Source organism: Pygocentrus nattereri, chromosome 10 (genome assembly GCF_015220715.1).
Source record: "Pygocentrus nattereri isolate fPygNat1 chromosome 10, fPygNat1.pri, whole genome shotgun sequence".
Taxonomy (NCBI): domain Eukaryota; kingdom Metazoa; phylum Chordata; class Actinopteri; order Characiformes; family Serrasalmidae; genus Pygocentrus; species Pygocentrus nattereri.
Window position 1 is genome coordinate 28,581,619 of NC_051220.1, and position 21,833 is coordinate 28,603,451.

At 39.3% G+C, this 21,833-nt stretch overlaps 2 protein-coding genes across 9 annotated transcripts in view; one reads left to right on the top strand and one right to left on the bottom strand.

Annotated features, from left to right (window-relative positions):
- Positions 1–23: 23 nt before the first annotated feature.
- Positions 24–1,952, bottom strand: myct1b (myc target 1b). Its single transcript, XM_017699720.2, has 2 exons — positions 1,733–1,952; positions 24–1,591 (listed from the first exon to the last, which is right to left on the bottom strand). The coding sequence occupies exons 1-2, from the start codon at positions 1,788–1,790 to the stop codon at positions 1,065–1,067; spliced, it is 585 nt and encodes a 194-aa protein (XP_017555209.1). The 5' UTR covers positions 1,791–1,952; the 3' UTR covers positions 24–1,064.
- A 3,489-nt stretch (positions 1,953–5,441) lies between these two features.
- syne1b (spectrin repeat containing, nuclear envelope 1b) overlaps positions 5,442–21,833 on the top strand; it is a 111,860-nt gene continuing 95,468 nt past the window's right edge. For 7 of the 8 annotated variants that reach the window (XM_017699888.2, XM_017699890.2, XM_037541790.1 and 4 more), the window contains exons 1-2: positions 17,495–17,930; positions 18,937–18,998. In XM_017699888.2, coding sequence (XP_017555377.1) covers positions 17,852–17,930; positions 18,937–18,998 — 141 coding nt within the window. In that variant the 5' untranslated portion in view covers positions 17,495–17,851. Of the gene's footprint in view, positions 5,572–17,494; positions 17,931–18,936; positions 18,999–21,833 lie in introns of those variants that run through there. The other variant, XM_037541788.1, reaches the window with a different exon arrangement.

Sequence of the window (21,833 nt, forward strand, 5' to 3'; positions counted from 1 at the left end):
AACACGGAAAGAGAGGTCGGACATGATGTTTGTTCCGTTTATTGATGAGCAACTACACATTTGCAGATGGTATGAACCTCTGCTTTAGCACCGAGACTCATACAGCCTTCTCTTGTAAAAGGACAGAAATGTGGAAGCATCAGCAGAAATGGTTGTGATCATAGCATGGAGTTAATTACAGTTTCAGTCCATATTTTCAGATGTGTCAAAGCATTCTGAATACAAGTGTTAGTGGCATGATTTTATTGTTTCATATTAAATTAAACGTTTGCACTTGCACAAAACAGACTATATACAGTCATGATCGTCTTCGCTTGGTTTTGCTTCAGACATCTACTTAGGAAATAAGAAGGCGAGATCCCTTACAAACAAGAACTAAAGAAATACCCTCAGAAACTGTAAGATTGCTATTGTGCTGTATATACTTTTATAGTAATTATGATATGTATATGTCTCGGTGTAATAGTCACTTAGTACCGTTTTATAGTAATCTACAATACCTGGGTGTCCTGTAGTACAGGGATTCTCAACCCTGCTTCAGGAGGCCCACAGTCTTACACATTTTAGTGCTTTTCCTGCTTTAACACACCCGCAATAACTCACTAATGGGCTGTTAATCAACTGATTAGTTGGATCAGGTGTGTTGGGAGCAGGGAAGACACTAAAAAGTGCAGGGCAATGGGCCTTCAGAACCAGCACCGAGAAACACTGCTCAAGCAATGAGTATATTGTATATAGAAATTCCAATAGTATTCATATAGATCTTTTTAAATGAAATGGGAAAAACAATCATGCACAAATGAACTCCGTTAGCACTCCTTCGAAAATGCCCAAGTCTCTTGTCACACAGTGCAATCAGGCATGATTTTCCTGAAACTTTAATAACACTCTCATATGATGATTAGTTGGATCAGGTTTGTTAGGAGCCTGAAAGACACTAAAAAGTACAGGACATTGGGCCCTCAGGACCAGCACTGGGATACACTGTTGTAGCAAACAGTAAACTATAATTTGTGTACAGAAATTCCTTGGAAAATGCTCAAGTCTCTTGTCACACAGCTCAGTCAGGTGTGGGTTTCTTGAAACATATTTATAACACTGTCGTATGCAGGTGGAGGGGTTTGTGTAGGGAGGTAGCCTCTCAGACTGCCTTTCCCCAACCAAAAGGACTCTGATTGGCCCATGTTGTAAGGATCTGTCACCGCTGAATTGGTGCCAGTGGAATTATGAAGCAGTGCAGTTTGGCTCTCGTCCTCTGACCCATTGCTGCCCTTCTTCGGCGGTGGCCGAAAGGTGGAGGCTTGAAAGCTGGGGCTGCGGCCCAGCAGTTCATTGGGGTCAACAGATGTCTGTCTGTGAAGGTTTAACGTAGCTCTGCCTGTGCTCTCACTTAGGTTGAAGCCATTACTGCTGTAGAGACCCATCTGACCATGGAGATTGTGAGACCTGGCAGCCCTTAACCATCGACTGGGACGTGTGGTAATCCTTACTGAGGCACTGCGCCTGGACATCCACGTCAGGAAGATGAAAATCAGGATTCCAATCAGAAGACCAACGAGCATTGATAAGCAGAAGGCCAGTGTCAGTTCCTCTGAATGAACAAATACGGTTTAACATTCAGTAAATGCTGTCTGAAAAAAATTGATTTGAAAATATTGATTCAACTGGACTGATGACTTTGCATTTCCTCTTTAGTAAAGGTAAATCCATTCAAGATGTTGCTCAGACTTACCAACGTCTATCATTTCTTGTATCCATGAAATGTCCTTGTCATTTTCATTTGCAGCCATGGCATAAATGAACAGAAAGGCAAATCACATGTGGTCAAATCCAAGAGGAACAGAGCACCCACAAACACTTTCTGTGCTGTTTCTCAGAGGGGCTGGTTCTTTTTTGTTTGCAAAAACGGAAACTTTGCCGTCATGTTTCCTGCTTCTCTGCTTTTAAAATTAGCAAACCCTTGGCTTATCTGTGTGGGACAGAAATCCAAAGGAACAGAGCTGCTTCCTTTCACATCATTTCCTCCGTTTCACTCCATACAATACAATGGCTTCAAGCCTGCTTTATGTTATAAGGAAGATTACGTCTTCTCTGTAGCTATTCATTTGACTAGAAGTGAACAGTGTTTAGACAGAGAATTGGCCTAAACTGACTGCTACTGGGAGTTTGGTTAGTGGTCATTTGGAATGATGTTTGGATAACTACAGTTTTTCTTCAGTGTAACTCTTGCAGTTTTATTAAAGCTAATGAAAAATTGAGAGTGCCTAAGAAATAACCTCTTACTATTGAGTGTATAGCCTTGTTTTGCTTCTGGTGTTCTCTGGGAACACCTTGAGTTTTTGAGCATCTACAAACTGAAACCCTTTTAATGGTTTTACATCAGGGGTGTCCAGTCTTATTCACATCTGTAGCTGCAGGTTTTCTTTCCAAACAAGCAGGAGCACACCTGATTTCACTTGTTCAATTAATTGCTCAGTCTTCAAAGAAGTAATCATGTGTGCTCCTGCTTTGTTGGAACAGAAGCCAACAGCCACACTGACCCTTTGTGGATAAGATTTAACGATGTATTTTTTGTGCAATACACTATAAGCCATCAATAAACCGCTTCTGTTCCATCCTGTCTTGAGCTGGCCAGCTTAAATTACAGCTACAAGTACTGCATATTTTTGTGATGATCTCAAGGGAACGAACCACCTTAATGCTAGTGTTTAATTCAAGTCAACCTGAAATTAAAATGGACATTTTTTTCACATTGATAGTTCCTTATCATATATTACCATTTAAAAGACATAAGTCTTGTTTTCCAGTAGACACTCATCAAAATGTAATGACATCTTTTAATTTTATCACCGCGCACCAGCAGGCAAGGAAAAATAATATTAGTCAATAATAATCAATAATTAATAATATTGATCAATAATGCCACCTCCTCACAACACCTCAAGTTATCATCAAGCAAAAAACACTTAGCTAGCTCTGAGACCCTCCCCGATTGCCTGTTTTAACTGGTTGTACATTACGATGCAGATGAACATGACAGTAGTATGGTTGTGTGTATGCTGCTGTGAGTGTATCATGTACGATGGTGTTACTGGACTTTTTAGTCACTGTGTACATTTACTGCACACTCTGTTGGACAAGCCTACCTTGCTGATACACTTTGTTAGTGTACATGTAGCAGCGACAGCACTTGTTTTTCTGTTCACAATATGTGTTGGTCATCTTCTAGCCCTTCGTCAGTGGTCAATTTCAGATCTGTTGGCGGAATATTCTCAACCCAGCATGAGCATTAAATGTAGTCATTTAAATATTCCAGTAATGATACATTTGTACCAACGCAACACACACTACCAAGCCTGTGTCATTGCTTTGCTTAGAATGATATGCCACCCAAATAATTTGGGATGCACTGTTATGGGAATTGTGGGCAGATGCAGTTATTCATCAGTTTGTTGATGCTGAAAAAAAAAAACATTTATAAGAAGCGTACATTGGGACTATGTATTCGCTTTACAGACAAATATAACATTCTTGTATGATTGTGGCAAAATGAATAAACAGACATTTTAGCCCAGCATCTTCTAAATGCGCAATAAACTCGTCAATAAAATATGCAATATCGGTTAAATTTAAACACGTCCCGTGCCATATCATGGTCAGAGGAGATCAAATTATGCACATCTGCAAGTGATTACAGTCAGTAATTGTATATTTACAAGGTGGAACTATAGGTATACCTGATAACACAGCTTCTAAGTGAGTGTACAAGATGGGTGTGTTGCTGAATGCTGGTTTTATTTTTTAGAGACAGCAAGAAATTGTAGGCTAGGCTTTGCAACGTCAGCTATGTGCTGATGTACAGAATTTAGGTGTGTGATAGGCTGAAATGAGAACCTTTGGGGGGGATGTGCAGAATTTCTGTGCAGCCGTGTGCACTATATGTCTAAAGTTTGCTCATCCATTTCATAAGAAAAGGTTGTTAATAGGGAGTTTTCCCAGTTTGCTGCAGTAACAGCCTCTAGTCTTCTGGGAAGGCTTTACACTAGAATTTAGAACATTGCTATGAGGGTCACAATTACATCAGTGAGGTCAGGTACAGATGTTAGATGATTAGTTCTGGATAACAAATACCACTCTGTCTCACGTTAAATCTCTCCACAGAACTTAGCTCCACTCTTCCATAGCCCATTGAGCTTTAGACACCTCTTAAGCATAGAGGGAAAAATTAATAGAAAAAGTGCAGGACTAGGCTTCATCACCGTTAAGGAAACCGACCCATAGTGCAGGGTTTCTCAACCCTGGCTCTGGAGGCCCACTGCCCTGCACATTTTACAGCTTTCCCTGCTTCCATACATAGTTTAACTCAATAACGGGCTATTAATGAGTAGATTAGCTTTATCAGGTGTGTTGGGAGAAGGGGGAAGACTAAAAAGTGCATGGCAAAGGGCCTCCACGACCAGGGTTGAAAAACACTGCCACAGTGTACTCAGATAACCACTAGGTGGCGACAATGTACGCAAAAGACGGTTGACTGAACACTGTTAGAGCGTTTCCATTGGCAACTACGCACAGACGAGTGAGGACCCGATACCAAACTAACCCTAAACAAATAACTACCTAAAATAGTCTGAGGACCCCCACCACCACCGTTTCGACGTCCGGAAAAAGGTGAACAGTACGGAATCAATATAATTTCTTTACAATGTTAGTAGTTTAGGCTTCTCACAAGACACGTTTAATACCGTTATTAAAGTTCGAACAGCTGCAGCGCTATTTGCTGCCACAGAGGCGGAACAGCTCTGTTTGAATTCTGCTAATGTAACTGCTGTACACTCAGGCTCCTGCCGTTGCCCTCAAGGATTCAGAATTTGTGACAACCTCTACGTTCAACATCAACAGCTAACTAACTTCATATCTGAAATGAAGGGGTGCGGTGGAATAATGTGGACCACGGGGGGTTGAATTCTCCAACACACGTCCATGTATATGTAAGTAGTGGCCTTTCATGTTTGTGATGAGGAAGGTAAGATACACGTTCCTACATTCAGATAAAGTGATCAAATGATCATTTAATAAAGCTCACATTGGTGGACATCAGGATTTTTCAATGCCTACTCTTCTACATATGTTCAGTCAGTAGTACTCAGCTGTAATATGAATGGCTAGTGGATATTCAAATGGGGTATTCTATATATGTGCTGTACTATATTTTGAAAGTCATATGCAGATTACTGCTTTTCTCTTGTGCTAAGACAGTAAAAGGAAGAAGGTTTGTGATTCGACAGTGTAGCAGACACAGCCAGGCCCCTAAAAGAAACTCACTCTCTCATTGGATCCTTTGCAGCAAATCAATTTCCTGGACTCTGCATGGGAGAGAAAGAGAGCGAGCGCTGCAGGAAGACTGAGTGGGGATGCCCTCCTAAACTAGTGCAGTAGCTGCTCTGCTGACTGCTTGAGAGATCCAGTGTGACAGACCCGGGTAACCCACTGCTGCAGACGAGGCCATGGCCTCGCTCAGCCCCTTTGGACGGTCCGCCAAGGACATTATGAATGTGATGCAAAGACTGCAAGGTAAGAGATGCTGCCTTCCTGTTTTTTATCTACTGTAACCAATCTCTGATTCAGTAGGTCAGGGTGAGGTTTTGCTGATTCAGTGGCTCCTGGCTTGAGGTTTGCTAGATGCTTGTGTCACGCAAACAAGAATACCCTCCATATAACACTCCATATGTGTAATAGTGATGAACATTTCAGCAGCTATTGATCCATAGCAAAGACACCTGCTCTGGCTGACATTACTCTGTTCATTCATTTTTAATTCTCTTAATGCAGTGGTTACAGTGGTCCTGGAGTACCACTACTTTCCTCTGCTTTAACACACCCAGTTCAGCTCACGAAAGACTAGTTAATCATCTAATGATTAAAATGAGTTGCAGTGTGAGCAGGGAAAGCACTAAAATGTGCAGGGCAGGGGTACTTCGGGAACAGGTTAAAGGGCTAATGTTTTTTTGCATTGTCCATTCACCAGTGAGGTACGTGGCAATGCATTTGTTTGCTTTTAAGCAAATATAAATATTTAATATTTGTTTAGTACTGGCATTGACCGTGAGCTCTGCAGGAGATGGCTAATTTAGTTTAGGAAGGAGAGATAGGATGGACAAACCTGATTTCAAGAATTCTCAACTCTCAGTCAAAAGATCATCTTGTTAGTAATGAATAAAAACTTGGAGTCAACTGTAATTACACAAATAAGACCATGCTATCCTTTTGTCACGTTGTTTTGTTAAAATGTCCCTGTAAAAGATGACCCTGTGGCACAGCGGCAAGGTGTCTAGACTGACTGGTGCTGGCTGTCTGTGCTGCAGTGCTGTAGGACACGCCAGGTTTCAGGCCCCAGCATGCACAGGGAGGTGTTGGGAGATGTAAGGGGCATCAGTTTTATTCTTGGACAGGACTCTAGTTTGTTTCTGGGCAAAGTCATGTGTTCTTGCTACCAGATTAATGGCTGTTTCAATTGAATTAAGCCAGACGTGGATCACAAGAAGCCGTGTTCATAAAGCTGCAGTGCACTGCTTTGTTGAACTGTCCTAGATGAGACTGTTTTTCAGAGAAAATCTCATTGAGGTTATTGCTTAAGGAATATATTTAATAAAAGGAATGGCTCTCATTTTTAGGCATCGCTTTCATTTCCTCTATGTTTAGCTTAAGCACCGAGTGCAGATTTTCACTCCTCCCTCCTAGCTCAGTGAGCCATGTTCTTACTTACTTTTGGTTTATGAAGTTGTGCTATGAGGGAAGTAGTAGAATGTTTTCATTTCACACTTTGGTCACCAAGGAGAGCCAAGCTTTGACAAACCTACATTACCCAGGCTTCCTTTGATGACTCTGACATGCATATCCTCTGTCACAATGTCACAGTTTGCACAAGGACTCTTTTGTCAAGAGTGTAAAACCAATCACTTGCATACAATGAATCCCCATGAATTCAGTTATATGCAGGCGCATGCAAAAGTTTGGACACCCCTGGTCAAAACACATTTAGTTGATTTTTAAAGTTTAACATGTTCTCCTCAGAGAACCCACTTCTGTAATTCATAATTACTATTTATTTGCTGAGTTTTACAAAATAGGAAAACAATAAAAAAGGGCTGTGTGAAAGTTATGGCACAATTTCTATTTTATGTCTTATTTTTTGTTTTGTCTTTTAGAAGATGTGTTTACTCATCTTTACGTAGACATTCTAAATGATTTGACATTCCAGATGATTTGACTGTGGGAGAGAGAGAGAGAGAGAAAGAGAGAGAGAGAGAGAGAGAAAGAGAGAGAGAGAGAGAGAGAGAGAGAGGGGAAAGTTAGCAATGATTACTCTCCAAGGACCTGACAGTGACGTTGATCCTGCAGGTGCAGCTAATGCTGATATATGGATTTTTCCACTCACCACCCATTTCAGAACAAAAAATACCTCATATACACCCACCGTGATTCTAGATATTACATATAATAATTGGCAAGTCGATAATTCTTCAAATACTCTACATTGTGTCTTGAAAGGAGATACTAATAGATTTATTCATTCTCATATTGGTTTCAGCGATTGTTTAGTTTTTTCTCAGTTCTCGATATAATAAGTCTCATGAAAGGCTCCATGACGAATGGATGGTGTGTATGGAAACAGATAGAACTTCGGACATGAAGAAGTCGATATTAGGAGCCCCTCTTATGCTGCTTTTTTGTTTCTCACAAAGCAATAATGCTCACTGTCACTGGGTTTGGTTTGATTAAGTTTGATAAATGGCAAGGACATGGGCAAAATTCTGTAAATAACATGACACCAACATACTAGTAATACAAAGAATACTTTTATACAATTCCTATAAGGGAAACTTACTTTTTCTTTAAGTTTTATGGATTGTAAACTGTTATTTCAAAGCAGTCTGAAGCACTTAGCAGCAGTGTTTCTCATTAACTAACTTTGACATCCTGGATAGCAAGAATAAAGTACACAAAATGGAGTAAAGAAAAAACAAAAAAACTGCTTTGCAACCCAAACCCAGAACTGGTAATCTATGGGTTTTATATAATGGGAAACAACCAAGACATTATAGGCCAGTAATTTTTTGTTCTATTTTTAGTTTTATTGAATATGACGCTTGACCATAAAAGTGGCCCGATCTAATCTTCATTTAACCCCTTAACAATAAATAAAGGGAAAGAAATAGCACAAACAATTATATTGTTTTTTTATTTATTTATTCACCGAAGTGATCCAACATTAAATCTTTTTGTTGGTGAAAGAATGTGAACCTCTAGAATTATCAATGATATCAATGATAATTCAGATAATTAAGATAATAAGTCAGGAGGGTAAATCAGTCAGATGACAATCAGGTGTGAATGGCTGAACCTACCATATTGAAAAACATCAACCTGAGCCTTCACCATCCAAATCTGGTCATTACCACACACAAAGAAGGTGGGTCAAGCAGAAAGACAACAGCCCTAAAACACCAGTTAGTCTGTAAAGAATAGATAAAGGAGAAGAAATGTTTTTTGGAATGACTTGGTCAAAGTCCAGACCTAAAAGTTGAGGCAGAACCTAAGGTGTGGCGTTCATGCAAGAAAGCCCAGTTGAAGCACTTCTGTAAGGAGGAGTGGGCCGAGATTGCTTAAAGACAATGCACAGGGCTGATTAACAGTTACAGGAGCTGTTTAGTCTGCTCAATGGTTCACACCAGTTACTGAAAGCAGATCCTTTTGGCAAACAAAACCATTTAATATTGGACTTAGTTCAATAAATGAATGAAAAAACTTTGTTGTTATTTGTTTATTTGGGTTTTCTTTATATATTGTTATGTGTTACATGAAGATGTGGTCACATTTTAGATCACATTTATATGGAAATTCACACAATAATAAAGGGTTTACAAACTTAAAAGTAGCATATTAGGTACATATAGCCAAGCAAACTTGCACATCACTTCAGGAGTCGAATGTGCCGTTCTAAGCCTTTTGGAAGTCATACATACATCACTGACTGCGTGCACGAATGATAGTCTTGCAAGTTCATTTCAGTTAGTCGTCAGAAACAGCAGCAGCTCTGTTACTGAAGGCATCAGTGTATAACAGCTGCATATAAGGTAAAATATAGTTTAGTGTTTGTTACAAGCATCAAATGTCCATGTCTTGAATGGCCAATAAATGTTGATGGTAAACCATAGGCTTAGGGCTAACATATGTTTTGAATCCCATAGGGAGAGCTAGCAGAAATTGCTATTATTGTGGAGTTTTTTTTTTTTAACATTTATGGCCCAACTTGAAGGCTTACCTCTAATAGTCACGGTTTGCCAGTGATATTTTATGATAGATATAATGTAAATTTACTCAAATTGCCAAAAATATCACTGAAACTCAATAGTATGGTAAGTCATTGTCACAGTATACATATATACCACCCAGCTCTACAATGCAGATTATAATCGTATTGCTTTGGATACAGTTTACATGACCTACATATAGGCTCTCAGATGGGTATCATAGAGAATCTCGGTATTACTCTCTCAGTAATAATTTGTGGAAGTGGTTCACTGCACTGGGGGCTCCCTGACTTGCACAATTAAATGTTTTTCCTAACTTAACATTCCTGGTTTAGCGTATGAAAGGCTTGGTAGTGATATAATAATTTGAATCAGGTGGGTTTCCTGTGTGGTGTGTAGGAAAGAAGTAAGTTTGTTTGCAGTCAGTGGGTTAATGTGTGGCTCTGATCTCCATGGAGATGCCCATGTGTCCACAACGCTCTAAATAAAACTTCAGCAGTGAGTGACAGCGCAGGGAGGAACTAACTTGTCTTAGACTTGTCTATCTTAACAAGCCAGGAAGGAAGTGATGTTTGCAGATATCAGCCAGTTTTAGCGCAATTGCCGAAATAAAAAAGAAAAACGTTTGAGAGAGCAAAATGCAAATTGAGTGAGTTGTCTGACTGATGTTCTTAGCATTTGCATTCAAAAAAAGACTCATAATACTGTACACCACTTTCTTATCTGGATCAACAGGAGTGTCCAGCACAACATACATTGTATTTGTGTACAGTTGATACATAATGTTTGACATTTAAGGCGAAATGTGAAATGTCAGGCTGTGGTGAAAAGGTAGATCAAAAAAACTTTGACTGTGTTGCCATGGCGAAAACAGTAATAAATAAGAGTATGTGTTGGTGTCGTAAGGGAAGGGCTGTGGTTAGTGCAGCATTTCTTGGTTTCAGAACGAGAGCTGATGTGTGGTTTCCTCCAAGTGGCAACTGACGTGTTCCAGTGAACGGTGTATGGTGAAATAGCGTGCCATGCGTGTACCTCCACCACCACCACCACATTTTGCATGACTGTCAGACATTTCACTTCGCTTTCATGTTTTAGCAATCAAAATGCAATGAATTATGATTATATGTTTATGTGCACTATAGAACAGCTTTCGTGAGTAAGACTGTAATACACTATATGTTCATGTACGTTATCATACTGTAGTAAAAGAAGAAAGCCCAGTACTTCTTTACTGAAAGTCTCTTTCAGGATGTCAGGGAGGCAGAGCTTACTGTGATGTTATCTTTGTCATCGCACTGCTGACCACACAATTCTCCTTAAGTTCCATCTCTACTACACAGACACACTTGATGTGATACTAATTAATACCTCCTGTTTTAAATGGTAATTGCTGACCTAAGCCTTACAGTACCTGCTGTTTGATTGTTTACTTAATTAAAAGTCCAAACCATGTCCTAAAGATTTTTATGCAATAAGTGGCTGCATTACAATACAAACCAACTAAGTTATGCTTAAGTTATTGACGTGTATAATAGAAGTTTAAACCAGTCCTGGCAATGTAAGAGATTAACTGAGGGAAATATGATTGAAGTTTTATTCATATATTTTTATCTATAGTTGCTAGATGAGTTTTAAACAATTTGTAGTTTAACTATCAACAACATTGTTGCTCATATCAAAACTAAGTAGCTGTATTTTGTATTGATATTTGATAATGTTTGTTTACAATATGTGAACATTTCATGGTGAATGGACCACCAGATATGGTCAAAAGTGAATTATAAATAAAATTTACATTAAACGTACCTCTTACATTTCCAAATGGTACAAACTAAATGGGACTCCAGACAAACGTTTGACCCAGTAAAATTAGCTGTAAAGAAGCTGTTACCAAGAAAAGGAAAAGGACAAAAGAGAAGAAAATGTGCGCATCAAACAAAGAAGTTGCTGGTGTTCTCAGAACAATAGACCGATCACCACAGAGTGGTGTTTGGGATCATTTGGAACTTGAGAAGCAGAAAATGCAGCAAACGTCCAACACTGAACTGTGGAAGAGTGGGAGAATAATCCTGCAAATTTCTTAAAAAAAAATAAGTCTCTGAAAAAGAATGACACTAAATGTTGGACACTAAATACTAATAAAAAATATATTTCCTTTAGTTGTTGAAGCTTTTGTGTAAATTTCTGTTAAATGGATGTTTTTTTCTTTTGATGCAAAGCAAATTAATATGTTGGCTGTTTTAATATGTGGACTTTTTTGTGCACACATTTTTTACTTTTCCTAAAAAGTTGCCATTTTAGAGATACAATGTTCTGTGGTAAAAGTGACAATATATTATATGCGTCTGCACCCTAACACCAGACTCTACACATTTTACACTATAAAGCATTGCTGTTTATTGAGGCAGTGTTTACCACTGTTGTAATATTAAACACTAGATGGCAATGTTTCTGTGTCACTGTGGAGGATGTGCAGCCAGGCCTTTGATTTGAGTTTTTTTTTTTAAAGATGCTGATTGTTGAAATTTGATTACATATGCTTATATCTTGTAAGTAGTTACCTAATCAGATTCCTTCCAGTACGTCAGGATGTGGTATATATTATAATCAGGCTATCTGGAATAGCAGAGTCTGTAGCTGAAGGCCAGTTGCAGTAGCACTGTGAAGCTATAGCACTCGCAGTGTGGAACTGATATGTTCCAGCTGGTGACAGCACCAAGGTGGATGTGCTGAGACTAAATGCTGCAACTAAGAGTCTTGCCTTTTACAGTGGTCCCAGGAGGGCAACTGAAACCTCCAGGCTATGCCTGAAACCTTAATGTGAGCAGCCCCAGTCAGCGGACTACATCTACATTTGACTTCTTGCCAGGGGTATTGCCTGTCCTCTAGTTTACATTAAGTACCAAATGCACTTATAAAAATTGCAAGTGATCAGGAGGACATAATTTCATTTAGTGCTCAGTCCTGAGGCTCATCTTCTGTAACTCAAGAGCTCACAATCGTTCTGCCTGCAAAGACAAGTCATGTTAGATGGATTTTAATTAAACCAAATTCATATCTTGTGCTTTGTGGTTTTGTGTGCCCCTGTTTTGTTTGTGAACTGCTGTACTACAAAGGGTCTCATTTGTGTAAACTAGTTTGTGCATATCTTCTTGATTTAGTTTCAAGGATGGACACCTTTTTGGACTAATTTGACATCATCACCAGTTCATTTTGTTGGTTTGTTTTATTCTGTCCTATAAAAAAAACATATGCACAGTGATTGTCAATGACTACCCTGCATTCTTAAATTTCTGTATAAATTAAAAGTTTTTCACATTCTAATTTAGCTGTAAGAGAAATTTAAGGATATTAAAGAACCCTATCCATGATTAAAGGATTCTTTGCATTCTGAAAGTGTTCTTGATGAAGAATGTGCTGGAGGAGGTTCTACATAGAACCTTTTTGAACAGTGTTCTGTATAGCACCACTTGTTACAATAAAGAACCCTTTTTGGTGCTATATAGAATCTTTTTCAAAAAAGGTTTAATATAGAACCATGTACAGCACATTCTCCATCAATCTGAAGAACCCTTTCACGGTGCAGAGAACACTTTAATCATGCAAAGTGTTAATGGTTCTACAACCCAATTCCAATGAAGTTGGGACGTTGTGTAAAACATCAATAAAAACAGAATACAATGATTTGCAAATCCTTTTCAATCTATATTCAATTGAATACACTACAAAGACAAGATATTTAATGTTCAAACAGATAAACTTTATTGTTTTTTGCAAATCTTCACTCATTTTGAATTTGATGCCTACAACACGTTCCAAAGAAGTTGGGACAGGGGCATGTTTACCACTGTGTTACATCACCTTTCCTTTTAACAACACTGAATAAGCGTTTGGGAACTGAGGACACTAATTGTTGAAGCTTTGTAGGTGAAATTCTTTCCCATTCTTGCTTGATGTAGAACTTCAGTTGCTCAACAGTCAAGGGTCTCTGTTGTCGTATTTTGTGCTTCATAATGTGCCACACATTTTCAATGGGAGACAGGTCTGGACTGCAGGCAGGCCAGTCTAGTACCCGCACTCTTTTACTACGATGCCACGCTGTTGTAACACATGCAGAATGTGGCTTGGCATTGTCTTGCTGAAATAAGCAGGACGTCCCTGAAAAAGGCATTCCTTGGATGGCAGCATATGTTGCTCCAAAACCTGTATGTACCTTTCAGCATTAATGGTGCCTTCACAGAGGTGCAAGTTACCCATGCCATGGGCACTAACACACCACCACACCATCAGAGATGCTGGCTTTTGAACTTTGCGCTGATAACAATCCTGACAGTCCTTTACCTCTTTGGCCCGGAGGACACGACGTCCATGATTTCCAAAAACAATTTGAAATGTGGACTCGTCAGACCACAGGACACTTTTCCACTTTGCGTCAGTCCATCTCAGATGAGTTTGGTGTCCAGAGAAGCCGGTGGCGTTTCTGGGTGGTGTTGATATGTGGCTTTCGCTTTGCATGGCTGAGTTTTAACTTGCACTTGTAGATGGAGCGACGAACTGTGTTCACTGACAATGGTTTTCTGAAGTGTTCCTGAGCCCATGTGGTAATATCCATTACAGAATGTTGTGGGTTTTTAATGCAGTGCCGCCTGAGGGATCGAAGGTCACGGGCATTCAATGTTGGTTTTCTGCCTTGCCGCTTACTTGCAGAGATTTCTCCAGATTCTCTGAATCTTTTGATGATATTATGGACTGTAGATGATGAAATCCCTAAATTCCTTGCAGTTGCACATTGAGAAACGTTGTTCTTAAACTGTTGGACTATTTGCTCATGCAGTTGTTCACAAAGTGGGTGCTCCCTTTAAGGGATGCTCCCTTTATATCCAATCATGACACTCACCTGTTTCTAATTAACCTGTTCACTTGTGGAATGTTCCAAACAGGTGTTTTTTGAGCATTCCTCAACTTTTCCAGTCTTTTGTTGACAGTGTCCCAACTTCATTGGAACGAGTAAGTTTATCTGTTTGAACATTAAATATCTTGTCTTTGTATCGTGTTCAATTGAATATAGGTTGAAAAGGATTCGCAAATCATCATATTCTGTTTTTATTTATGTTTTACACAACTTCCCAACTTCATTGGAATTGGGGTTGTATATAGAACCGTTTTCTTCATTAAAAAACCCTTAAAGAATCATCATTTTAACTGTGTATGAGAAGCAAATCCATTGGCCATTACAGATTTACTCACAGTTAAAAATTTGTTGTAATCTTTCATATGTTCACAGGGTTTATCCCTAGCAAGAATTAAAAGATTAGTCATAAGTAGAGCTTTTGTGCTTCATAAATCCAATCCAACATTTTCTGCAAATGTTGTTCTGACACCTATGTATGGTATCAGATTGGTGCTGTCGGGATTCATTTCTTTCTTTCTGTAGTTACTTCTGTATTAAAGAGACATTGGAAGGAAAGTGAATTAGGTTTTTGATGTCTGTGGGCTCTCTCTCTATGTTCTTCACATGTCTGAAGTCTTCCATAGCTTACATTGCTAAATATGTTTTTATTTTCCCTTTCTGTTTTTAGATATATTTTTTTCACTACAGTCATTACCTCATTTAATCTATAATTTCTGAAGTATTTTTAAATGATATTATTTCCCAGTTTACATTTCTCTTACTGGTGCAACTGCTGATAGTTTGTTACTGCAAGTGTAAATCTTTGAAAATCAATATGAAAGAAGGGCAGAAATGTTAAACAGGTTTACAATTAGTAATATATGTTATTCCAACATGTCTGTCACCATTCTCTTATCTGCTTACAGTATGAGAAGCTTTCAGCTAAGTTGCTTTACTGTATCATCACAAGATCAACAAATGCTGCCAGTAACAATGTACAGCAGAGATTAGCTTATGATAATTTATGCAAGGCTGCCATTTTCCTGGTGGCTTTCTGCATCGAGTACAAAGTACAAAAGAGTGATTCAAATAAAAATACCTAACTATGCAACACAGTGCTCAAGAGAGAAATGTATTTTTCAGCGAAGTGGATTTGTGCAGAAGGCGTGCTGCCCATGTTTTGGAGGTATAAAACATGAGATTAAAATGTAATTAAATAAAATATACTTTTAAAGCAACTCATGCCTCAAAAATTAAAAAGCCATAATGAATTATGGGCATGTATCTTTTGGTATCACAGCAACAGTGTGCAGTGACTCTGCAGCCAAAATGGATTAAGATTTCACTGGCATTAAGAGGCTGTCCTGAGAAGACAATGAGTGAATGTGCTGCTTAATGGCTTAGTTAGGATAGAGGCAGGACTGCGGGAAGCTGAGGGGTCTCAGTAAGAGTATCTGGGTAGTAGTGTGGATGGTAAGGCAGCAGGTGGCAGATGCTTAACAGTGGCCGTAACATAAATGATTCATTACTTCGACTTTGGCTTTATGTGGAATGACCTACAGCACACTCACAGCTCTCTTTTGGCTGATGCCTCCTTTAGTTGCTGCCAATAATGTGTGCTTGAATTATGTAAGATGTTGTATGAAATTCATGAGCATTTGCTGATATTTTTGGTTTGAAGTGTAGGAAGTTTTTGATATAATCATGAGTTATGTAATGTTTTTCAGGGTGCTGTTTATTATATCTGCATAGAGTGTCAGTGTCTGGCAACAGTAAATCCTAATTGCACTCATGCTGGTAAACAGTACTGATTGAATTTAATATCACATTTTTTGAAATCATACATTTTTAAAATAAATCACAATATCACATTTTCCGATTTAGTGTTTAAATTTACATTAAAACCTTAAATTTGGGTCCACAGGTCCAGACTTTCATGGCTCCCTCCTATAACTCAAAGGAGGATTGCACCAGTTCTTGATGTGAATTGAATGTGAAATGATGCATTGTACAAAAACTTACTGACTCTGATTTCTTTATTGCAGTGGTGATAAGAACCAGGGCTTGTGATGTCTACAATGTAAATATTGCCAATTTATTTACTATCCATGATGACCAGTGAACCTACACATGCCTTTAATGGGTTCATATGTAATGTTGGCAATGGTAAAATAAGCATTGTATTCATAACTAGCATTTAGAGGCTTTCACACTTCAGATGTCTGGTTCCTATCACCACCATTGTGAACAATTCTGATTTGGTAAGGTCCTCGAACATTTCACATCAAACAACTTTGAATGACTTTGTTTTTTGTCTTGGCTGTTTGATTATGCATGCTTTTTATTTTCCTTTAAGATGAACTCAGTCAGTTTACACTGTTCTATTTCTATGTTCTGTTTAGTGAATGGGCCTCAAATTATATATGAGAGCCTGAATGAAAGCCTCAGGCCATAATAAGTCTGAACATAAAGGTATTGAACCAGTGCTACCCGTGTATTATTATGCTATGCTAAAATAATGTCTTGCCATAGCTTGTTGTGATTGGTCCATTTTAAATAACACTGAGAGGAACATTGCACAATATTGTACACATTAGCCAGTCAGAAACCAGATTTCTAGAAATGAAATGTAATATTTCATTTTTGTTCTGAATTTCTAAACCATTCTTCCAAAATAATTTGATCTTCCCAAAAATGACATTGCAGTTTTGCAGTTAATTAAGTTGCAGTTAATTAAGTTTTTGCTTTTGATTTTACAGCTTTCTTATCAGTATATATAAATCAGTATGTATAAATCAATACCCCAATACCACTATCCCAGTGTGCTGATACATGGCCCAGAACTACTCATAATTACTTACATCACTCTTAAAAAAGATGGTTCTTTATTAAATAAAGTGGTTCTATATAGAACCATAAGCACTCAAAGAAGCCTTTGCATGATTAAAAGATTAATTTACAAAATAGTTCTTCAGATTAATCAGACAGAGGGTTTTTTTGAGTGTTGATGGTTCTATATGGAACCATTATCTTTACTAAAGAACCCTTGAGGAACTTTTTTAAGAGTGTAGGGAAAGTAAATATATTTGCAGAGCCACTTTGTGCATGGGGGTCCTGTCTTGCTTATTTTGCTGGCATGTCAGATGGTAAGCTGTGTAGACCCCACCCCCCCTGCATAAACCTGGATAATACAGACCACCGTGTGACGTCACCGCTGCCTGCGTGCTGATTGGAGGAAAGGCGCCATAGATGTTGAGATGCTGTGGATGGTGCTGGAGGCTGAGCGAGCGGAGCGGAGCTGGGCAGCGGGGGGTTGTGCACATCCACTGTTCCACTCCAGCATGAGTCCGTCGCCGCCGATAACAGGAAGCCGCCTGCCGCACAAGAGCTGCCCTCCATTAGGGGCCTCGCCACAGCCGAGGGGCGTGCATGTGTGAAAGAGAGGGAGGGAGGGAGCTCCTGTGTTTTTTTGTTTTTTTTTTACTGGGACAGCGGCACTGCATGCCTGATCTGTTTCGCTTCCTGAAGGGAAAAAGATAGCTGATTTTTTTTCCCGCTCTGCTTTTCGTCTTTGGATGACATCTTCAGACGCGCACACATACATGCGCTGACCGCCGCTGAGAAAGCGAGGGAGTGTGGGCGCGCTACAATGGCTCAGTTTAAGGACGTAGCCGTGAAAAAGACCACCTCTCTCAATCTGGTGACTGGGTTCTTTCAGTATTTGCGCGGTAAGTAGACCAGTGGACGTCACGTCATCCTGCAGGACATGTGTGCGCGAGCGAGTCCAGCAGAGCGGATTTATATGTAGTTTATATGTACTGTGCCATATGTAGGGTGAAGCAGATGCATGAGCGAGGTGTGCAGTGGCACAGCACTGGGTCACATGCCTCACTAGACATTACTGGCCAGCTGAGATCCTCCTCCACAGAGAGGTAATTACCGTCCGGTGTCACGGCGCGCCTCTCGCTCCCGGGGCCGAGCCAGCATCTCTGCTGCACGTGTGCGCTGACGGCAGCTGCATATGAAGTGCGCATGTTGGGTTAAAAAGGCCTCAGCGTGTTGAAGATGCGCAGCCATACGTTTGCTATAGCAGATCATGTGCTGTGTGAAATGGCGACCCATACTTTGCAGCAGCTGAATGCATGAAAAAAGAGGACATTGTCTTTTGTGAATGCATTTGATATGAGCTGTCTGAGCCCTTGTATAAATGTGAAATGGCTGTGGTTGATCTGAATGGCCTGACATGTCATTGGAAGTTTGTGTGAAATGCAGTGTATTCATTCTTTATGTAAGCATTCTGCTATATGTGTATTCAAGCTTTATGTATGCAAAAAAGTGTGCAATGTCTCAGTGAAGAGCTCAGGTTACTTAAGTGTCCAGTAATGATTCATTCGGTTATTTAAAATGATCAGTGTACCTGTTCAAATGTCAATGTTGCCATTATTGCTAAATTGGGAGTTTCATTTCTGCAGTACTTTGCTGCAGAACATCATTTCTGTTATTATAAATTCATTAGCTGAGACTGAGCACATTGGCTTCTTTACTATGTAAAATATTCATCCTTTCTGGGTGTATCTTAGCAATATCAGAAGAAGCCGTGGTGAGTCATGTTCGCTGGTTAGGGTGAACTCAGGGATGAGCCTTTAATATCTCCCTGAGGATGTGGCAAAAATAGACACAAGTCGAAGTTTATGGCCTGGCTCGTGTGTTTACTCATTTTCTCTTCTTTTTCAGATGAACAGGAGTCAGTCCAGAAAAGAACTTTCACAAAGTGGATTAATTCACATTTGGCCAAGGTGAGATTGTTTTCTGATTCTTCTTCAAATGGAGGTCATGGCTTTTGTTCCTGCGGTGTTTGTACAGGTGAGATCAGTGAGATCTAGCTAGCTTTACACAGTGAAATGTTGATGCAGTTTTAGTTGCTTGAAACTTACATGAAACAAAATTTCACTGAAGTTGCGATCTTGTTTGAAACACAGCCGCAACAGCTGCAAACATCTCAACTTCATGAAACAGGCCCATCAAGGCCCATCATTTATTTTTTTTCAGCCTGCTGTTATTGCAACGTACGTAATGAGAATTTTAATTTTCTCTTCTCATGACGCTCTCACACATTTGCAATATCAAAGTTATTGCAAAAGAGGGGAGTGAGATGCAGTCCTTGATGAACTTGCAGGGCTTGTAGGACGAGGATGAGTTAGATGCCATGTAGAACAGTAATGGCTACTTAAACATTCATTTTCAAAGGCTTAATGCACACAGAACAGATTAAAGTCACAAATATACAGTAAAGAAATAGATAGATTAAAAAGAATGCTGATGACAGCTGAAAGATAAAGACAGCAAAAATGCTGCAAATACGTGAATGTAAATAATGCAGCATAGATGAATTTATATCGTGAGAACGATGCAAAATATTAAAAAATATGAGAGGAGTTGGCAGATGCAAGCGACTTTGGTTGTTTTTTTGTGAATTTCTTTGTGAAACTGTCAAGTTGCATGGAAATTAAACTGCGTGCAACTCACAACATGCAACTAGTTGCTCGAAAGCTTCACTGTGCCATGCCGTAATGCTGTTATTTATGGGTCTTGTTTGGGTCAGTTAAACAGGGGGGCTGCACCTCAGTTGCCCTGTTTATTCATCTGTGGACAGAGAAAGCCATGTGATCAGCTTTGTGACCTGCCATCTTGGTGGCTCTGAGAAGCAAGTGAGCGTGTAATCAAGAGAAGCAGCAATAATGATCGAAGGTCGTATCTTCTGCAGTAGTTCAGGGTAGATGGCCAGTGCTTGAGTGTGACATTATAATACAAAGTAGCATGAAGAGTGGCTGTTTATACTCCATGCTTACTGAATGAATAGTGTATTGTGCACACCTCCTACTGCTTTGGCCGGGGTAGTGGTCACAGTTTGTGCACAGTGACGTTGTGTGTGTTTCCTTAGAGAGCAGTTGGTTTTGAAAGCCAGCATAACAGGTCCATGGGGACAGGCCAAAATAATGCAGACGTTTTCTTCAAAACACACAACTTTCAAACAATGGGGAAGCACAGCGTGACCTTGTAGGGGACTGTCCTTATTGTTTGTTTGCTAGAGTTCACTTAAATGCATGGAGAACATTTTGCCAGGACATGATACACATGGCTGTTGTGAACAGGTAAATGGTAGTTGATAGGAGAGAGATTGTTTGCTACACTGCTGGGAATCTCTGTCATTCGGCATGGACATTTTACTTGGGGCAGGAAGCAATATATTTTTAATGGCTAATTTTTGACCTCTGAATAAAATGCATGTACATTTTATATGCACTTTGCAAAATATACAAAATAAAGTTTGAACAAAATTAGACTGTTAGGTTAAATGATATAAAAATAATTTTAATATGGCAAATAGGCTTTTACGCAGTGACATAGAAGAAACATTCAATGGATGGATTCTCTGTAAATCAGAGTGAAAAACCTTTTTCAAAGTTTAAACTTTGCTCCCGAGTGGCGCAACCGCCTAATCATCAGATCACGAGTTCGATCCCTGGTGATGCTACAGCCCTCCATAGCCAGGAGTCCAAGAGAGCAGTACGATGGGGTAGGATGGGTAGGATGGCCCCCCTTCTCCCCTCATCACCTAACGTGATGCTAGTCAGCGCAGGCGTCATAAGCTGACATAACAGATCTGGCAGTTGGCGCTGCGTGAGCGGCAGATCAAAAAGAATCGGTAGCTGGTTTCACAGGTCTCAGAGGAAGCCTGTGCTACCCTCCTAGCATTGGTAGTATCATGTGGTTGGGGGGGTCCTACGTAGCAGGTGGAATTGGAAACGACTAAATTGGGGAGAAAATTGGGGAAAAAAAAAAGTTTAAAACTTTTAAATTATTTAAGAATCTGTATTACAGTACCACTGTTTACCTGGTGGGTCTACGAATGAAGGCAGTAAATCACTTAAGAAATCTAAGAAGAGAAAGTTTGTGAATAGTGGTGGGTAATTTTGAAAGGAACCTATTTAATAAGGAAACAATCTCTTTATTGTCACCACAGCAGTGCTGAAAAGAGCTATAATGCCCACTGGAGCAAGAGTGAACACTATAAATATTACAAAGAGTTCAAAAATGTTCATGAACATCATAATCAAGGATAGTTTTAAAGTGGATTCTAAGAGCAACCTTTAACCCTGCTGATAACTATGCCCTCAAATAATATAAATTATGTCTTTGAGCAATCTAGCCAGCATTGTTTTCTGTGAAACTCGTCAGAAGTAGTCCACTTAGACCTGCAATTTGTGCCCTGCTTTCTGATAAAATATTTACTATTATGCTGAACTAAATAAAACAACAAACTATGCCTTTTCAAAAAGTCAAAAAGCTATTAAAGCACACTTAAAATAACTGAAACTGAACTGCAGTTGAAAATAAAAAAAGAGAACTAAACTCAATCAAAAACAGTAACTCAAAGGAAAATCTCAATACTGTAATGCCCTGTTTCACACTGTCAGGTCACCATTAGAGGTGTAAAGGGGTAAAACAATGCATAACATTGTTGTAGTCGAAAGCAAAGTGTTTGTTATTTTATTTGTACCATAAGAACATCTGTTCATATTTATACAGTGGGGCAAAAAAGTATTTAGTCAGCCACTGATTGTGCAAGT